This window comes from Poecilia reticulata, chromosome 17 (assembly GCF_904066995.2).
Source record: "Poecilia reticulata chromosome 17, P_reticulata-male-v2, whole genome shotgun sequence".
Taxonomy (NCBI): Eukaryota; Metazoa; Chordata; class Actinopteri; order Cyprinodontiformes; family Poeciliidae; genus Poecilia; species Poecilia reticulata.
In genome coordinates this window covers 21,460,768-21,477,590 of record NC_088846.1, presented here as the reverse complement: position 1 = coordinate 21,477,590, position 16,823 = coordinate 21,460,768, and the positions used below count along the sequence as shown (strand labels likewise).

Genomic DNA, 16,823 nt, shown 5'->3' with positions numbered 1-16,823 from the left:
CAAAAACAAGTTCTGCATGATTCGACTTGGAAAAACCCAGCGTTTAAGATTTGTTTCACTTGTTCGCAGTGCTTCTCCTTAAAGCTTAGAGAAATTAATTTAGCTTTTAAGATGTTTCATGACTGAAAAGTAATGCCTGAGATGATTGTTTTTCATAAAAAATGTTAAAACAGTGCTATGCTTCTGCATTCTTGCTCCTTTTTTAACATCTTGGGATTTCCTTTGCATGTATGAGTCAGTCTGCAGAACAAGTTCCCATTTGTCTGAAACCTAAACTTCTGACTTTCTTGTTGTTGTTTCCATGTTATCTTGCCATCACTCTTTTTTTTTCTTCTTGTTGATGGATATCTGCCTCTCCTTCCCACCTTCTCTCCCCATTGAAAATGTTATAAATCGATAATTAAGTCGATTTTCTACCTGGACTAAACAAAGCCGGTGTTTATATGTGTTAACTGGGTGAATTTATGTTTTAGTTTTGCGTTTGTGAAGCTGCACAGGGGGAATTTACAGGGCGTTGTCTTTGAGGGAACACCGGAGCGAGAAGAGAAACAGAAACGTGTCTGAACTGGCTTAGCCAGGTCCGCTGGCGAACCCATATAATCAAGAATAAATCAAGTCCCTTCTCTCTTCGTACTTTTTTTAAACACTGTCCAGCTCTTGCTTTTGTCAAAATCAACGTAAATCATCCTTAAATCAACCAACATGAGATTGTAGATTATTAATAATGGGATTTCCTCCTGCACCATACTAATTAATCTCATTTTGGAAACAGAATAATCATATTTCACGGACAGCAGAGTCAGATTTTAAAATGGTTTTCAGTTCAGCAGCACAGTAAATACTTCAGTGGATCTTCTCCTGCTGCTGCTGCAGTTTTTGTTGGAAAACATCTAGATTACCATCGGTTTAGGGTCCCTGTGCCATTAATGCAATTAGTAATATTTGTTGTTTAATGCAGCAGAAAATGTGTTTTTAAGGGCATTAATATGCGAGAGTAAACCTAGCTGGATCTTTTTGCAAACTCAGCAGATGTGCCCAGATGCAACTTTTTAATTAAAATTAATTGAAATTATGAATTACATTTTTTTCCAGTAGCTGGCAGATTACTACCTCTGTAGTTGTGTTTAATTGAAAGCAGAAACACTGTTTCATCAAATATTTGTGTAAGTACAAGTCAAATTGTCACCACAACCTTCTCTGCCGTTGTCACATTTGTTCCTAAAAAATCACACAGCCTTTTCTCAATTCAAGGTTTTACTGTTTTTTCTCAACCATTCTGCCTTTAAGGGCCAGTTGCACCAGAATATATTGATAAAACCTATTAACAAACCATTAAACTATTAATAAATAGCTGCCTCTGAATTCAATAAGTACTTCTTGAAATTAAATAATACTGAACATCTTGTCACATTGATCATTCTCCAGGATTTTGTTGTTGTTTCTGATTCTTTGAAATCAAAATCACTGATTTTGTGAAGCTGATTCAAAAATATTTGCAAGGTATGACGCTAAATGTGACTTTTTGTTACTCTTCACGTGACTATAGAGTATAATTTGACAAAGTAAGGCTGAGGCAGCAGAGTATAGAAGAAGTTAGAAATACTGCTATCTGCAGGTGGAAGATGGCATCACTTAAACTCGGTAGGTTTGAACATTTTTGCTGAAACTTTCCAATAAATTAAGCATTAACGAGAAAAAATGTGGGAATCTGTTGATTTTTGCATGAATTTTCAACAATTGGAAGAAATGACGGCCGCATAAAAATTTAAGGTGGGCCGGATTTGGCCCCCAGACTTTGAGTTTACCCCCTTCTCTGCACGTCTTTCTACTGTGTCCCAAACCTTCACATTTATTTGAATAACATTTAGTTAAATTACATCATAAATGCATGAGACAAATCCCCCCGGCTGTATTTACATCTGTGCTGTGGGTGGGAACATTGATTTAAGGCTGTGATCATCGCTGCTGGCTCGGTGTCTGCAGACACGTTTCTCCGGCTTGTTGGAACAGAAACTGTGAAGCGCTGGAATGAAGGTCAGCAGTCTGATGTGAACACAGTTTGTGTTTGTGTTTGAAGATCAAACCTTAGAAAGAAAGAGAAAAAAAGTGTGACAGCAGCTGATACTTGATTTAATTATTTAGTTTAGTTTTGTGTTTGTGAGGTCAGTTTTGCCTTACAGAAGTATTCATAATCCTTGAACTTTGTCACATTTTGTCAGATTAGAGCCCAACCAGAAAGCTGAAAGTTGTTTAATTGAGGTTGAAAGTGGTGCATAAATGATGATAAAGTCGTTGTTGTAATGAGACTAAATATGAAAAAGGAAATAAAATATTCTTCAATGCCTTGAGTTTCCTTTATCATTTCATCAGTTGGTTTTAGATTTTGCTTCTGCGTGTTGTTTAGACTCATAGAAACTTATCTAGCATTTATTTAGATTGCTAAAGTTTTTTAATTGAACAAAAGGATTGGACATCAGATTAAGATTGTTAGAAAATAAAGCGCTAATTTTGTATGGAGTAAAAAACTGGACAGAACCATTTATGAGGGGAAAAAAGTATAACATAGAAAAAATTTGGGTTTTGAAGTGAGAGAAAAACAAAGTCTGCCATTTTATCAGTTTTACGCGTGCCCGGGTCTAGAGCATGCGTAAAAACAATGATTGTGTTTTTACCAAGGTTTTTTTTTTTTTTTTTGATTTGCCTCACGTGTACAAAAACACACCTCAGATTCTTTTCATCATTTAAAAAATAAAAGATTCAAAAACAAAGTACAGCTTTACTTACTCTAAAAGCGATACTGCTTGTCAAATATAACCTCATCATCACCAAGTGTCATCACCTCTGTGAAAGTCGAGTTTTATCAGAAGAGTTTTACAAAGAGAAGTCAGTCGATCAACACTGGAAAATATTTTTTACAAAAAATATTGAAAAGCATTTAAGACAGTTTTTAATCTTTCCAGCAGTTGGTAATTAAACAAGCTCATCCTAAAAGCTTCACGCTGGCTTTTAAAAATGATTTGGGTTTATTGTGCAGCTATTGAATCAGTAAAGAAGTTTTCTAGAGTCAAATGTGAGCATATCTGACTGACAGCAGCAAATCTACAAAAGAAAAATAATCAATTTAGATTCATGGCTCAGTTAAAGTCCAGACAACCCTCTATAGGATTGTGCAAAAACAAATACACTGAAAACTTTTGCATCTTTGTAAAGAACAGACTGATGTAAAACTGTCACTCGCTGCAGTTCAGAAAACTGTAAAACAGCCAAAACACAGAGTTCCTTTAGATATGCACTAAAAACCCATGTTTATAGTTGCTTTTGTACAATAATTAATGAAACATTAACCAACGTTCTGATGTGTGATGATGACGGCACTTGGAAAATAATGTTTCAGTTGTTGATTTTTCTGTGTTTTATAATGTAAAGCACTTTGAACTGCCTAGTTGCTGAAATGTGCTGTACAAATAAAGTTGATTTGTGATTTGAAATGTTTTTCTGCTCCAGCAAACCTCAATCTCGAGCTTCTGCAGCAGCCTGATAGCAGGTGGTGCTAATTAAGGGAAACATTTAACAGGTTTAACTGAGCACCACAGGAGCCACATAATTTTCCACCTGTTAAGCTAAAGCTTAAAACAGAGGGTGTGGTTAGTTTTGTATACAACCAATCCATTTTGATTTGGTTTTCTGCTTAGTAATAACAATGTGAACAGTCTGTCCTCTAGAAGTTGGACCTTAATCAAATTATAACCTGGTAAAGACCAGACGACTGTTCATAGTTTGTAAATGTGTCTAGAAATAATAGAGTTTAAAATTCATGTACTGCACCTTCATTTCCAGAAAATGTTCTCAAAAGCTGAATTTTTCAGATTCAGACTATATTTGTTTTTATAAGGTTGCAAATGAAACTCTTCCATCCATACAAATGCAAATTTTAACCAATTTTAACTCACATGCAGCAAACTTTTACCCTGTTTATGTACAAGAAGCTCCGTTCTGTTTATTTTAAGCTGTGTTTCATGTGTTTCTGCAGGCATTTGGCAATGCACAGACAGCAGAAAATAACAACTCCAGCCGCTTTTCAAAATTCATCCAGCTCATCTACCTGGAAAGTGGCGTCATCAGAGGGTAAAACGTCATGTGCTTCTTTATAAACACTGTAAAAGTACAAAATCCTGCTAAATATTTTGGCCCAGCTTCTAGTGCAAATGTCTTAGGACAAGTAACTTCTCAGCAAGATATGAGTTTGTCAATAATTCCTCAATATTGATGAAAAATACTAGTTCAACTGGCAGATTATTTCACTTGTAACACGGAAATCATTAACAAAAACTATCACTTTTATCTAATTTTGTCTTACTTCAAGTGTACTAAGATATTTGCACTAGAAACTAGACCAGGTTTTGCAGCAAAGATGGCAAATTTTACACCATTTTTCTGTGGATCACTTTATTTCTTTTTTTGTGCATAATTTACAGGGCATTTATTGAGAAGTTTCTGCTGGAAAAGAACCGCCTGGTGTCTAGAGCTAAAAATGAAAGGTAAAAAATATTAAATCTTCAAATAATCAACTCAGATTATGATCCAAATATCACATATGTGATACATTTCTTGTCATATCTGCTTAACATTTATATCTAAATAAAGCCACTACGTTTACTGCTAATGTAAATGATGAAAGTTAAATGTTTTTTTTGCGGCGTCTGATCCTCAGGAACTTCCATGTTTTCTACTGTTTGCTGATGGGCGCGTCTAAAGACGAGCAGGAAGAATTTCATCTACTGAAGCCGCAGGATTATGTTTATCTCAACCAGGTACCTTTGATCCACACACTTTCCTGCTGCAGAGAAAGAGGAAGTGACGAACTGAAATAAGACACAATGCTGAAGCCTCTGCTCTGTCTGTGATTAGACCAGTCACATGATCAATACATTTCTCATAATGACTGAAAGGCTGCAAATTAACACTAAAATTGTGTAAAATCGAAACATAATTAAGCTCAGTCTACTCATATTTCCTCTTCAGTCGTGGATGAAGGATTTAGCTTAACACATTTCTGAAAGTCCAAAACATTTGTTCCTCTTTCATAGGGTGAATTGCGAAAGTATTTATTTTTGTTGAGGAATTTCACAATCACCGAAATCTATGCACTTTATTGGTGTATGTGATAAATCAAAACTAAATGGAAGCAATTCATACATGAGTTTAAATTGTTTTAATTTTTGTTTGTAAATAAAAATCTAAAAAGTATGGCATTAATTTCTAGATACTTGACACTGGATTGTGTCAAGTATATTCAGTTTAGTTTATTTAGTGTTTTATATATGACTGATAACTATTCATAAAACTTTATTTACTGACAATACATCTTAACATGGCGGGTATAAAATGTTGCCTTGTTTGTTGGGGTAATAAAGTTGCTGGCTGAATTTTCTTCCTCTTTTTTTATTTTAAAAGTTGCACAGAATATATGAAATTTTTTCAGAATTACTAATAAGATTATTTTATCTTCAACTGAAACCTTTTGGGAAGAAAAAGTTCATTTAGCTAAATATCTTCCTCCAGATTTCTCTATGTAAGTGTATGTTGGTCCTCAGTTATGTCGGTAATTAATAAATAGAAATATATAAAAACAAACAACTTCACCTTATTTCATTTTACTTTTATATGTACTGAACTATGCATGAACGCATTGTTTCTGATTTTTTTTTTTCTTTCTGCACTTTTTCTGCAGGGGGAATTTAATTTAAACGAGGAGGACGATGCAAAACAGGAGTACAAAAGACTTCAACAAGCTATGGAGATGGTTGGCTTTTTGACCGCCACTAAAAATCGGTAAATGTGGTTATAATCACATTACATATCTGAAATGCCACAAGCTTTAGCAAAGCTTCCCATAGTTCTGACGGAAAAGCCTATCAAGATGAGATGGAATGCTTCAAATTTTGTTTTTAAGGTCGTCTTTGAAAACAAAAATGTTTTGCTTTGGTGTTTTTTAAGAAAACATAGAAAAATGCATTGATTTTTGCAGTAACTCTCAAACACATGCTGTTTCATAGTTTTCTCACATCTCATTTAAAGTGTACACCTGTTTGCCAAGCAAAGTGTAATTGAAACTGAACTCTGTCAAGTAGTTTCTGCTTTCTATACTGGTGTCGGCTGCATGTTTGAGCTTGCCGAGTGCCAGAGAAATGCAGCACATATTCCAGCCAGCGCCCCAGAATGCCTCAGGACACAACGTGCATCAGCTGCATAGTTTGTTACGTGTCCAGGTTCGATTTCCTGGTGGATATTTACACACAGCAACATGGAGGTGGAAAATTAAATATTAATGTTTTATTAATCAGAAGTGGTTATGTGTTCCCTAATAGATGTTGTTCATATATTAGGTTTGAATAATGCATTTAGCATTTATTTGTCGAATCCTTATTATCTGGTTAAGGTCAGATAATATCAATGTCAAATCTTTTTATTTAGCACTAAAAAAAACAGATAAAATAAGTTTATCAAGAGAAAGATCAAAAATAATAATAATATAAAAAATAAATAAATAAGAATGGTTACAGATTGCTTTGAGTTTTTTCACCACTAGAGGCCATCGTAGTTCCTACTGGACTGAAAAGATGAGCCCTGCAGTAAGTTTGGAGATTTGTACTTAAATAAACTGATGTTTTATGAACTAAATAGTTCTTCAATAGTTAGTTGGTCCTAAATGAGGTTTCAAACAAGTCAAGTTAAACTGAATAAAGTGAAGTGAAAAGTTTGTTTTATTGGCAGTGAGAGGGAGCTGATAAGTCAGTGTCAGATTTGTATTATCATTTGATAAATTAATTAATTGATCATGAAATTAGCTAAAGTTTTACAAACATTTATACAGAGTCTGGCTTTCAAAAGACTGTCACACTCAGGATATTAAAAAACAATCTGCTGTGATGAATTCGTCTGTTTTCATAATTAGGATGAAGAGCAGAAGTTTGGATTGGAAACAATGAACTGTGATGAGCTCAGATTGTCTGGTTTCTGTGTAACATCAGAAAACTCAGGAGACTATAAAAATAAATCCTCTCTCAAGACGGTGGAAAAATATTTGGGAATTATCTCAATTTTTGTAGATGCAGAAAGTCACTCTAACTTGAGTCACTCTAGAACTTTCTGTTAACTCATTAAAAAAAACTTAAAAACCACATTACACCTTGATAAGGACAACCGACACACAGCTGACAGTTATTCAACATGTTTGTGTTATTTCCACTCTAAAATGACTTAAAATCTTGTTTTTCTGTTTTCGCTTTACAGCATTTTATCTGTGGTCTCTGCCATCCTGCTCTTGGGAAATGTGACGTTCAGTCAGTCAAAGGATACTGACGTCCTGGAGGCCGGACCTGCAGAGGTTTTATCTTCACTGTCACACCTGCTTATGGTAATACTGGTCACACTATACTCAGGAGTTTATTGTGGATACATATGATAAATCTTAAACTGCTGCAAACTCAATTTAATTAGTTCACAAGCTGGGCTACCACTTATTTTAGAATATTTTTTTGGATGTGTGGATTTGCATCAAAACTCAGAGATGCAATATAAACTCAAAAATATGCCTCCTCTGCTGGGTCTAATGTCGTAGCAACAACCCAAAAATAGACTTACTTAACCTCATTGTGCACTGTGCAAGAGCTCTGTTTACGCCAATGAAGATTCACTCACCTCAGCATGCCAAATTCTTGGGGTAGCAGCCACAGAAAGGGAGCTTGACCTATTTTTTTAATCAAGTTTGTTCATAATTATTTGACCACTTCAAACCCCAGGAAGATTAGATGGAAAAATACACAGATAAAAATAAATTACTCTTTATTGTCTTTACTGGAATATTGTCTTAGCTGGGCATTTTCCCCCAACCCAGTAGTTAACATGCTGGGGAGGAACGCTTCAGAAATTATGACTATAGTTGATTAAAGTGACAGAAAAAGATTTTTCACTAAACGCTCATCGGTTCATGTTTGGAAACGGGTTGGGTATTTATCATTCATCGGGAATAATTTCTTAGAAGAATTTGCATTTATTGTCATCTCGTAAATTTCAATTAACAACAAAGAACTGACATTATTATTGGAAATGCTATTTTTTTTATATTTTCACCACTATTTGGAACATTGGGAGCATCAGTAAATATCAGTAAATCGGAAATGTTGTGCAGTTTAGTGAAGTAAATCACACTTATTTTAGTAAGTGGCATCCTAAAGAATCCCATTTCATTGGGAATGTTTCAGTATTTGCGTTTGCGTATGAATTTTGTGTCAAAAGAAGTAATTAATAGTTTATAATCATCTTTTTTTATCATTTTCACAACAGTACAGCAAAATATATAGTGGTAAATTTGTGAAGTTTGGACCCACATTGTCTGAAACAGAATTTTTATAAATTCAGACATTTAGAAATAAGATAAAGTAATCTGTGTTATCTCTGTTTCGTTTCATCTGCAGGTGAAAAAGGAGCAGCTGGTGACGACTTTAACCAAGAAGAAGGTAGTGACTGCAGCCTCCACTCTGGTTTCATTCTACACACTACAAGAGGTAATTACTTTGAATTTAGGAAGATCCTTTATTTCCTGTAATTAAACTACTTTGTCCATTTATCATTTCGGTTTTATGGTGTTGCCATATGTTTTATTTTCCTCGTTTCATTTCTAGGCCGTGTCAGCTCGTGACTCCATGGCGAAGAGTTTATACAGCGCCCTGTTTGACTGGATCATCCTTCACATTAACCACGCAATGCTCAACAGACGGGACCTGGAGGAGTCCGTCTCTGTGAGTCAAGTTAAATCTTGATCTATAGCTCTCCGATCTTTCAGTAAATGTTTGTAGATGATATGAAGATTATCAAAACGATCTCATATTCTGTTATTTTAAGAGCTTCTGTTGGGTTTTTAGTGCTTGTCCATTGGTGTCCTGGACATGTTTGGGTTTGAGAACCTCCAGAGAAACAGTTTTGAGCAGCTGTGCATCAATTACGCCAATGAGAAGCAGCAGTTTTACATCAACCAGAACATCTTTAAGTTTGAGCAGGTTGGTCTTTGTTTTCCTATTATTTTTATATCAACACAATATAACATTCACGTTTCTCCTGCTTCTGTAGTTACTTTTTTTTAAGTTGATTTACATAAATTTTGTGGGAGGTTTGTGATTATTTGTTTGCCATTTTATTAACTTTTAGGAGGTCTATGTGTCAGAAGGCATAACCTGGAAAAACATCAACTTTATTGACAACAGTGACTGCATCCAGCTGATCAGTGACACATCAGTAGGACTCCTCCACTTATTGAACAAGGAGAGCAAGTAGGTGAAATTTTACATTAGAAACCACTATTTAATAATTTGGAGATGGGGAGAAATATGCTTTGGTGGAATAAAATGTTGAAGTGTGAAGGGATTTGCTCATAAACATCAACCTCTGTTAATTTTGAAAGTCAGCTGGAACAAAAAAGCAGCTGCGTTGCATGTGAAGCAATGCAAAATATTGTGTTGTTTTTGTGTTTAAATGTGTAAAATACATAGATTTTTTTTCCCCTTTCAGATTATTATCGCACTAGGCTTCATAGAAATACAACAATGATTCTTGGGTTTTCGATTTGCATGTGGAGCGTTGCGACCAGAGACCCAGTTCATCTCAAAGTTATACATATCCCTGGAAAATTTAGGTTGAAATTAATAATTTAGTTTTACCAACATTGTTCTTTTGACTGGAAATCATGTTTACGCTTAGGAGTCCTAAGACTTGAAGCATGCAAAATGCTTGTTAAAAGTTAAAATGTTTGACTGCTTTTAATGTCAATAAAGTTTTTCCATTAATCATTTAGCAAAAATATACATTTATATAAGAGCATCTAAAAGTAGCCTTTTACATTTTTTTCTTCTTGGATATCTCATTTTATACTAGATTAAAACTTGTTGGTTGAGCAAAATGTAGTTAAAATCTAAAATGCATTAAGGCTGCGTTCACACTGCAGCCTGAAGTGACCCAATTCCAATTTTTTTGACGTAATGCGACCTATATCCGATCTTTTCATGGCAGTGTGAACAGCACAGGTCGGATTCTGTTTCGAATGTGACCCATATCCGATACGTATCCGATTCAAATGCGACCTAACGTTCAGGTCGCATTCATGTGAACTGAATGTCACTGATTCTCAACAAATCTCACTATTCTGCGTCCTGATACGCGCAAGCGGGAAGAAAAACAACAACCATGACAGACTATAATGAGGATTAAGTTGTTAATATGCTGCTCCGGTTGGACAACAACTTCAAATATGTAAGCTAAGCTCCACCGTTAGCCTCCATGTTTACTTCCGCAAACACTGAGCACTTCTTCTTTTTATGGCAGTTGGCAGAACACTGAGAACGCTGACGCTATTGCGCCCTCTATTGCGCATGCGGGACACTTTCAGGTCGTTTGCCTGTTCACACTGCAGAACGCTTATAGGTCGCATTTACTGGCAGTGTAAATGGCCACGGCAAAAAAATCAGAATTGCCAAAATATCAGAACTGGGTCACTTCAGGCTGCAGTGTGAACGCACCCTTAAGGACCACTTTTAACCAGTTCAGTTTAAAACTGCTCAGTCACATTTTATACTCTTAAATATGGCCGCAGGGTACTTATCGAAACAAAATTCAAAGGTTTAGGAAGCTTAAAGTCTAAACAACAGCAAGTCACAGCAGGACTTGATAATCCAGTTTTTTAAATATTCAGGTCTGGGTTTAACTTCAATTTCAAGCATGACTCAGAAATCTGTTTGATTGATGTTTTCTGTTGTGGTTTTATTAATTTCTTTGGCCTTATTCGCTTTCTGAGATATCATATAGGTAATGGTGACTATTTTTCTTTCATTTCTGTCTCTCTCAGGTTCCCTCGGGCCCCTGATGAAACCCTGCTGGAGAAGTTTAAACAGCACCATCAGAACAACCCTCGCTTTGGATTCTCTCCCTTCAAGCAGGACACTTTTACCGTTGAACACTATGCCGGGAAAGTTAAATATCTCCTAAAGGTAAAACTCCCCCAATGCAAACATTTCTACATTCCAGTTAAGATAAAAACTTGTCATTCAGCAACAGGAAGTTAGTGTAGTAAGAGATCCAGAAAATTCCAGATAAAGAGACTGGTTGTTAAACAACTGCTTCTGCATCTCAGGTTGACTTTATGACAGACACATTTAGGGTCATGGTATTTATTCTAACAAAAAAAACAAAAAACAATCAACTTGGTGGTTAACATCAGTCCAGCAGCTTCTGCCCCTATACATTACATAAAATATAATAAATAACCCTAAACAAACTACAAAGCAGTATTTCCCAATGTGCATTTGGTAGCACTTAATAGCAGTCAGCAACAGTTAACAAATTAAACGGATAACATTAATAATGACAACAGTCAAAGTCATATATGAAATATAGCAAAATTACTCATGAAACACTATATATTTTTAAATTTGTCTAAAATGTATGTTAAATACAGTACTTGTAAAGAAAACACAGAGCTGATCCTAACGGACCTTACTACAGGGGCCGCGTTTCATTGGCTAATGCCCATTTCACGTCACAGCGCAGCTACCACGTGCGTGACCATCTCACAAACACAAGCTACAGTAGTAAACACATGCTAATGTACATTGTGGACTAGCAGACCGGAAGAAAGTTTTTGCGTCAGGACTCGAAAAATTGGTTCCCCACTATCAGTGGGGTATCTGTACAGGCGATGTCAGGTATCCTGATCGTATTTGTGGAACTAAAATTCACAGATTTCCAAAATCTGGAACGGAAAGCCTTGCTTGGATCAAAGCTTGTGCACAACGCATTTGCAGTTCAACTGTCGTAGGATCAATGTTTAGTGAATGAAAAACAGAAAGTCAATAATAAACACATCCATTATGAAAACCTTTTAGCTAAGTACAGCATAATGGCAGTACTGATACAACTTCTACACCTTGAAGCCTGTCTGTTACACAGTCTTACATTAGCTGAGCAGATCAATATGCAATGTGTACTGTATCTGACATACATTAAAGATTTCATTTTACCTGAAAAGGCTTTTTAGTAAACTGTAATCGTGTTAGCCACGCTAGTACCGAGTACAGTGTATCAGGCCTAGGCACACTCAAACATTTGCCAACAATAGAAATCACTGATTTCAAAAATAACCCTCAAAACCATGAATGCCCGACTTACCCAGCCTTGCAAGAACAATAGGCATCAGTGATGTTGTCCACAGCTATATTTATGCTGAGGGTGTGAAGATCTGCTGTTTTCCTCATCAACCGGTGCCGGTAGCTTTTCGCTGTGACGCGCACAATATTGGAGGCATCGCGTGGCTAAAACACCTTGATGTCGTCCAAAAAAGATGACATGAACTTGTTGGTTCCCCTGTCCATTGTCATGGCTGATATATTGTGAAAATCCGGCAGAAATGCCAAACTAATCGACTCAGAAATACTCTGGAGAGAGTCAGTCGAAATGAAAGACGCCATGTCTTACATAGAAACTAAGCTCCGCGAGACTTTGTTTGTGAGACATGCAGCCACGTGGGATTTTCGAGGGCGTTTCTGGGCGGTGCTTGGTAAGGTCCATACATATCAGTTACAGCAACAGAAAAAGGGGGAGGAGCTGTCAATTACTGATTACTATGGTAACCACCAAGTACCAAGAGCAGCGTAACCAGGTTTCAGCCAATCAGCGCTAAGGAAAATAAATGGAGCTTCCGGATTGGCTGCTTTGCAACCTTCAGCCACCAGGATTGGGCTAAGCTAAATCAGCTTTATAAGCTACATTTTTAAAAATATATCTTATGCTCTGTAAAAAAAAGAAATCAGCAAATAGATGGATTTTTCAACAATTAATTTGGTGTTAAAAACTGCAAAAACTGAACCGTGAATACAGAGAAGTTCACTGTAATTCTTTTTACTAAAAGTCAAGAAAGAAAGAAAGTTAACATAAAAAAATCTTCCACTATTAGAGAATGTTAATTTTGGTAACCCTAACAAATCTAAAACAATAAAAGTTCAGTTTTCCTTTGTGACTGCTTCACACAGTTCATGTAAACTTCAGATTTTAACTGTACATTTTGATGGTGGTGTTTTTAGGATTTCAAAAAGAAAAACACAGAGTTTATGCGTCCTGAAGTCGTGTCTCTTCTGCGAAGCAGCAAGCGCTCCTTCCTGCATCACTTGGTTGCATCCAACCCTGAAGCTCTGTTCAGATGGAGCATCCTCCGAGCGACCATTCGCATCGTCTCAGTCTTAAAAAAACTCCTAAAGCAGCGGACTGAACGGAGTAAGGAGTCTTTTTATCATTTGTAGTGCTGTACTGAATTTTCCAAGTGACTCAATTAGCATATGCTTTGCATAACTTGCATTTTGTGTAAATTAATTTCAATTATTGTTCAATTTTCATCTTAGCTACTGCAAAACAAACCCCACGCACGCCAGTCTCAGCCTTAAAAAGGCGCAGCAGTTATCTGGACAGACTGACTGGGTAATTATTGCTTATAATAATTAGGGTAGATATACTTTGACCTAAAGTAATGACTTTTCTCTTGTTTCTTCCCACACCAGCAATACTCTGGATTTCTCCTTTGATTGCTCTGATGAACAATCACTCGATATGTTTGAGGACATCTTTGTCAATTATGAAGAGAAAAAGTGAATAGACAATATGTTGTTAGTTTCACAACTCACAAAATGTTTGTCTGAATGTTTTAAACTAATATTTCCATATTTTTTCTGCAGGAAAAATAGAGGTAGTCGACAAAAGCAGATCATTCCAAAGGTAAAAAGTAGCCAAACTAATATGAAATCTTTATTCTGTACTGCTTTGCAAAATAATTCACATGAATTAAACACATTTTTAATATTTAGCCACTAACTTTATGCTATATCTTTGGATCTTAAGTTGACAAACACATAAAGTGACAGTTATCAGGAAATTTTGAAGGAGCTGCAGAAATCCATAATTCAGAAATAAGAAGTGATGAATTATAATAATCTGTCCTATTATAAAAGACCTTGTTGGCCTAATCTGTTTTGTGCAATACTAAAAAAAACGTCATGACAGAATATTGCTGTGGAATCCCCTTCTGTGGGATGGAAACAGAATTGTTGTTAGCCAATCTCCATTCAGTCTAAGTGAATTTGAGCTATTTATATTAGGTACATACTTTCAAAATGTACCGTATTTTCCCCACTATAAGGCACACCTAAAAACCTTCAATTTCCTCAAAAGCCGACAGTGCGCCTTATAATCCGGTGCGCCTTATATATGGACCAATATTGAGCCACAACAGGTCTAGCAACTACGGTAAGCAGCCGCTAACTTCATTTTCCCCCGTAGAAGAAGAAGCGCGCGGTGCATGCTGGGATAGTTGACAGAACGCTAGTTTGTTAATAAAGTTTGACTAACCTATCTACCTACCGACCTGATAATCGGGTCGTCTGCAGGTCATTTAGCACCACATTCTCCACGAATATGTTGTGCACGAACGGAGACGGGTAACCATCGTCCGGCCACGCCCCGGCCCAGTTGAGGAAGGCTCTCCTCGCCGACCCGAGTCGGACTGTTTTGTTGACATTCTTTATGTCAACAAAGTGACTTTAGATATTCATCCAGGGTGCTTCGACTAGGGCTACCAAGGGACAAGCCCCTATACATTTAAAGCCGGGGAGGCGGGGGAAGAGAGACAGAGACTGCGGCGGCAGCGTGTCGGTTTGTCTGTGTTACCCAGAAAGCAGTTGGGCACAATATCACAACACCGTGAGTGAAACAATGACTGGGGCAGTCTACTATATAAAGTACTCGGGGACCACTTCCTTATTATTACACATCCACATTTGTGGAGAACGGAACAAATCACGTCTCGTATAGATTCAATACGGGACCGGTGGAAACCGTAACTGTAGTGTCTATTCTATGCGCCTTATAATCCTGTGCGCCTTATAGTGCGGAAAATACGGTACCCAAAAACTTCCATCTATCATTCAGCTGAAAGCTGAAATCAGTGGAGATAAATGCAAATGGAAGATATTTTTATTTATATATTTTTGCAAAGGCAAAAAAAAGGAAACCCAGTTTCAATTTCATCCCACTTCACAGTTATGCTGCTTGGTGTTCTGTCAGATAAAATCTCAATAAAATATATTTACATCATTGGACTCTGTGGTTTAAAAGTGTAAATAAGATCAACGTCTGCACCTTACTTCACATGTAAACATCCAGAGCTCCTCTTGTGTTTATCCTCATTATCTTATTTTGTCTTTCATCAACCAGAACCTCATGAATTTGAGTTCACTCCATCACATCGTTGGTCTGATGAAGCACGACAGAACGAGCAAATCTGTCTTCCACCCTATCCGCCGAGCAGATCCACCCACAGTTGGCGCTCAGTTTCAGGTTTTTTAGTAGTATTATTAAATATGATGATAGCCAAAACCTTGCTGGATGTTTTCACTCATTTCTATAGTTTGAGACCTAAAAACATGTTTGCTCTCTGCATGTATTTGTCTCACAGACCTCATTGGGAAAACTGATTGAGACGATTGAGAAAGCGGAGCCTTTCTTCATTTTCTGTCTTCGCTCTAATGCTGATAAGGTGACAACATCTGTTAATTTTCAACCGCGTACTGCAGATTTTTTTTGTTATCAGGACAGATGATGACTGAGCATCTTGTCTTGATTTTATAGAAACAGCTGCACTTTGATGATGAAGTGGTGCTAAATCAAATCAAGTACACTGGCATACTGCAGATGATTCACATGCAGAAGTCAAGCTACAAAGCTAAATACACATTTAAGGTAGGTGATTCATCTAAAACAACAATTTATGTACGGCACCCTCTACATTTATTGGCCTGTCTGGTAAAAATGTGTAAAAATCCTTAGAATAAATGCATGTTTTAGAGCAGTAACGCTGAATGGTTTAGAAAATAATCAATATTTTAATTTTACTACATTTATTTTTACTTTAAAAGCCCCATATCTTGCCAAATATTTGTGATCCATTTTGTCTTAGTACTCTTAAAATAAGACAAAACTAACTTCCAAGTAACTTTTTAAGCAAGATATTGCAGCATGAGGCCATAATTATTTAATATTGACAAAAAGTACTAGTTCACGAAAAAAATCACCATAAAGGAATTATTTACAGTTTTAACAACAGGGCAGCCACTTCTAAGACTTTTTACACATGTTTAACAAAATGGACCAGTAAATATGGAGGTGGATGATTTTCTGAACTCTCCTATAATTTTTCCCTGTTAACAGGAATTTGTTGAGAAGTTCGGGATTTTGCTTCCAAAAGGAACGACTGGATCCCCACAGGAGATAACTGAACTGTTTGAGAAGATGGGATTGGAAAAGAGCACCTACCAAATAGGAAAAACTAAAGTATATAACACTGCTTTCTTTCCATTTTCTTATCAAGGTCAAGACTTGAAATAATCTTTTTGTTTTATGATGAAAATGTATCTTCAGGTGCAGAAACACATAAAAATCTGTTGGAAATAACGCAAAAGCAAAGGGTTAGCTTTAGCCAAAACATGACCCAGCTCCACATGACTTATTACTGCCTTCAATCTTCTCAGGTCTTTCTGAAAGAAAAGGAGCGTCAGCTACTCCAGAGCACTCTGAACAAAGAAGTGATGCAACGGATCGTCACCCTGCAGCGCTGGTTCCGCTCCTCTCTCATAAGGCTGCACTTTCTGCAAAAGAAGGATGCCACCATGATCATCCAGGTACAGCTGCTTTCTTCCAGAAACGACAAAATAACACCTATTATGTTTTAAGCC

General features: G+C 36.5%; 1 protein-coding gene across 4 annotated transcripts in view; it reads left to right on the top strand.

Moving 5' to 3' along the window:
- The window catches only part of myo9b (myosin IXb), a 41,209-nt gene that overhangs the window by 9,597 nt on the left and 14,789 nt on the right, over positions 1-16,823 (top strand). For all 4 annotated transcript variants that reach the window (XM_081598426.1, XM_081598425.1, XM_081598428.1 and 1 more), the window contains exons 3-21: positions 4,031-4,125; positions 4,476-4,538; positions 4,712-4,811; positions 5,732-5,832; positions 7,294-7,417; positions 8,478-8,567; positions 8,685-8,801; positions 8,925-9,059; positions 9,208-9,329; positions 10,898-11,039; positions 13,128-13,317; positions 13,443-13,518; positions 13,599-13,685; positions 13,773-13,812; positions 15,307-15,429; positions 15,548-15,628; positions 15,721-15,831; positions 16,300-16,422; positions 16,620-16,769. In XM_081598426.1, coding sequence (XP_081454552.1) covers positions 4,031-4,125; positions 4,476-4,538; positions 4,712-4,811; positions 5,732-5,832; positions 7,294-7,417; positions 8,478-8,567; positions 8,685-8,801; positions 8,925-9,059; positions 9,208-9,329; positions 10,898-11,039; positions 13,128-13,317; positions 13,443-13,518; positions 13,599-13,685; positions 13,773-13,812; positions 15,307-15,429; positions 15,548-15,628; positions 15,721-15,831; positions 16,300-16,422; positions 16,620-16,769 — 2,070 coding nt within the window. The remainder of the gene's footprint in view (positions 1-4,030; positions 4,126-4,475; positions 4,539-4,711; positions 4,812-5,731; positions 5,833-7,293; positions 7,418-8,477; positions 8,568-8,684; positions 8,802-8,924; positions 9,060-9,207; positions 9,330-10,897; positions 11,040-13,127; positions 13,318-13,442; positions 13,519-13,598; positions 13,686-13,772; positions 13,813-15,306; positions 15,430-15,547; positions 15,629-15,720; positions 15,832-16,299; positions 16,423-16,619; positions 16,770-16,823) is intronic.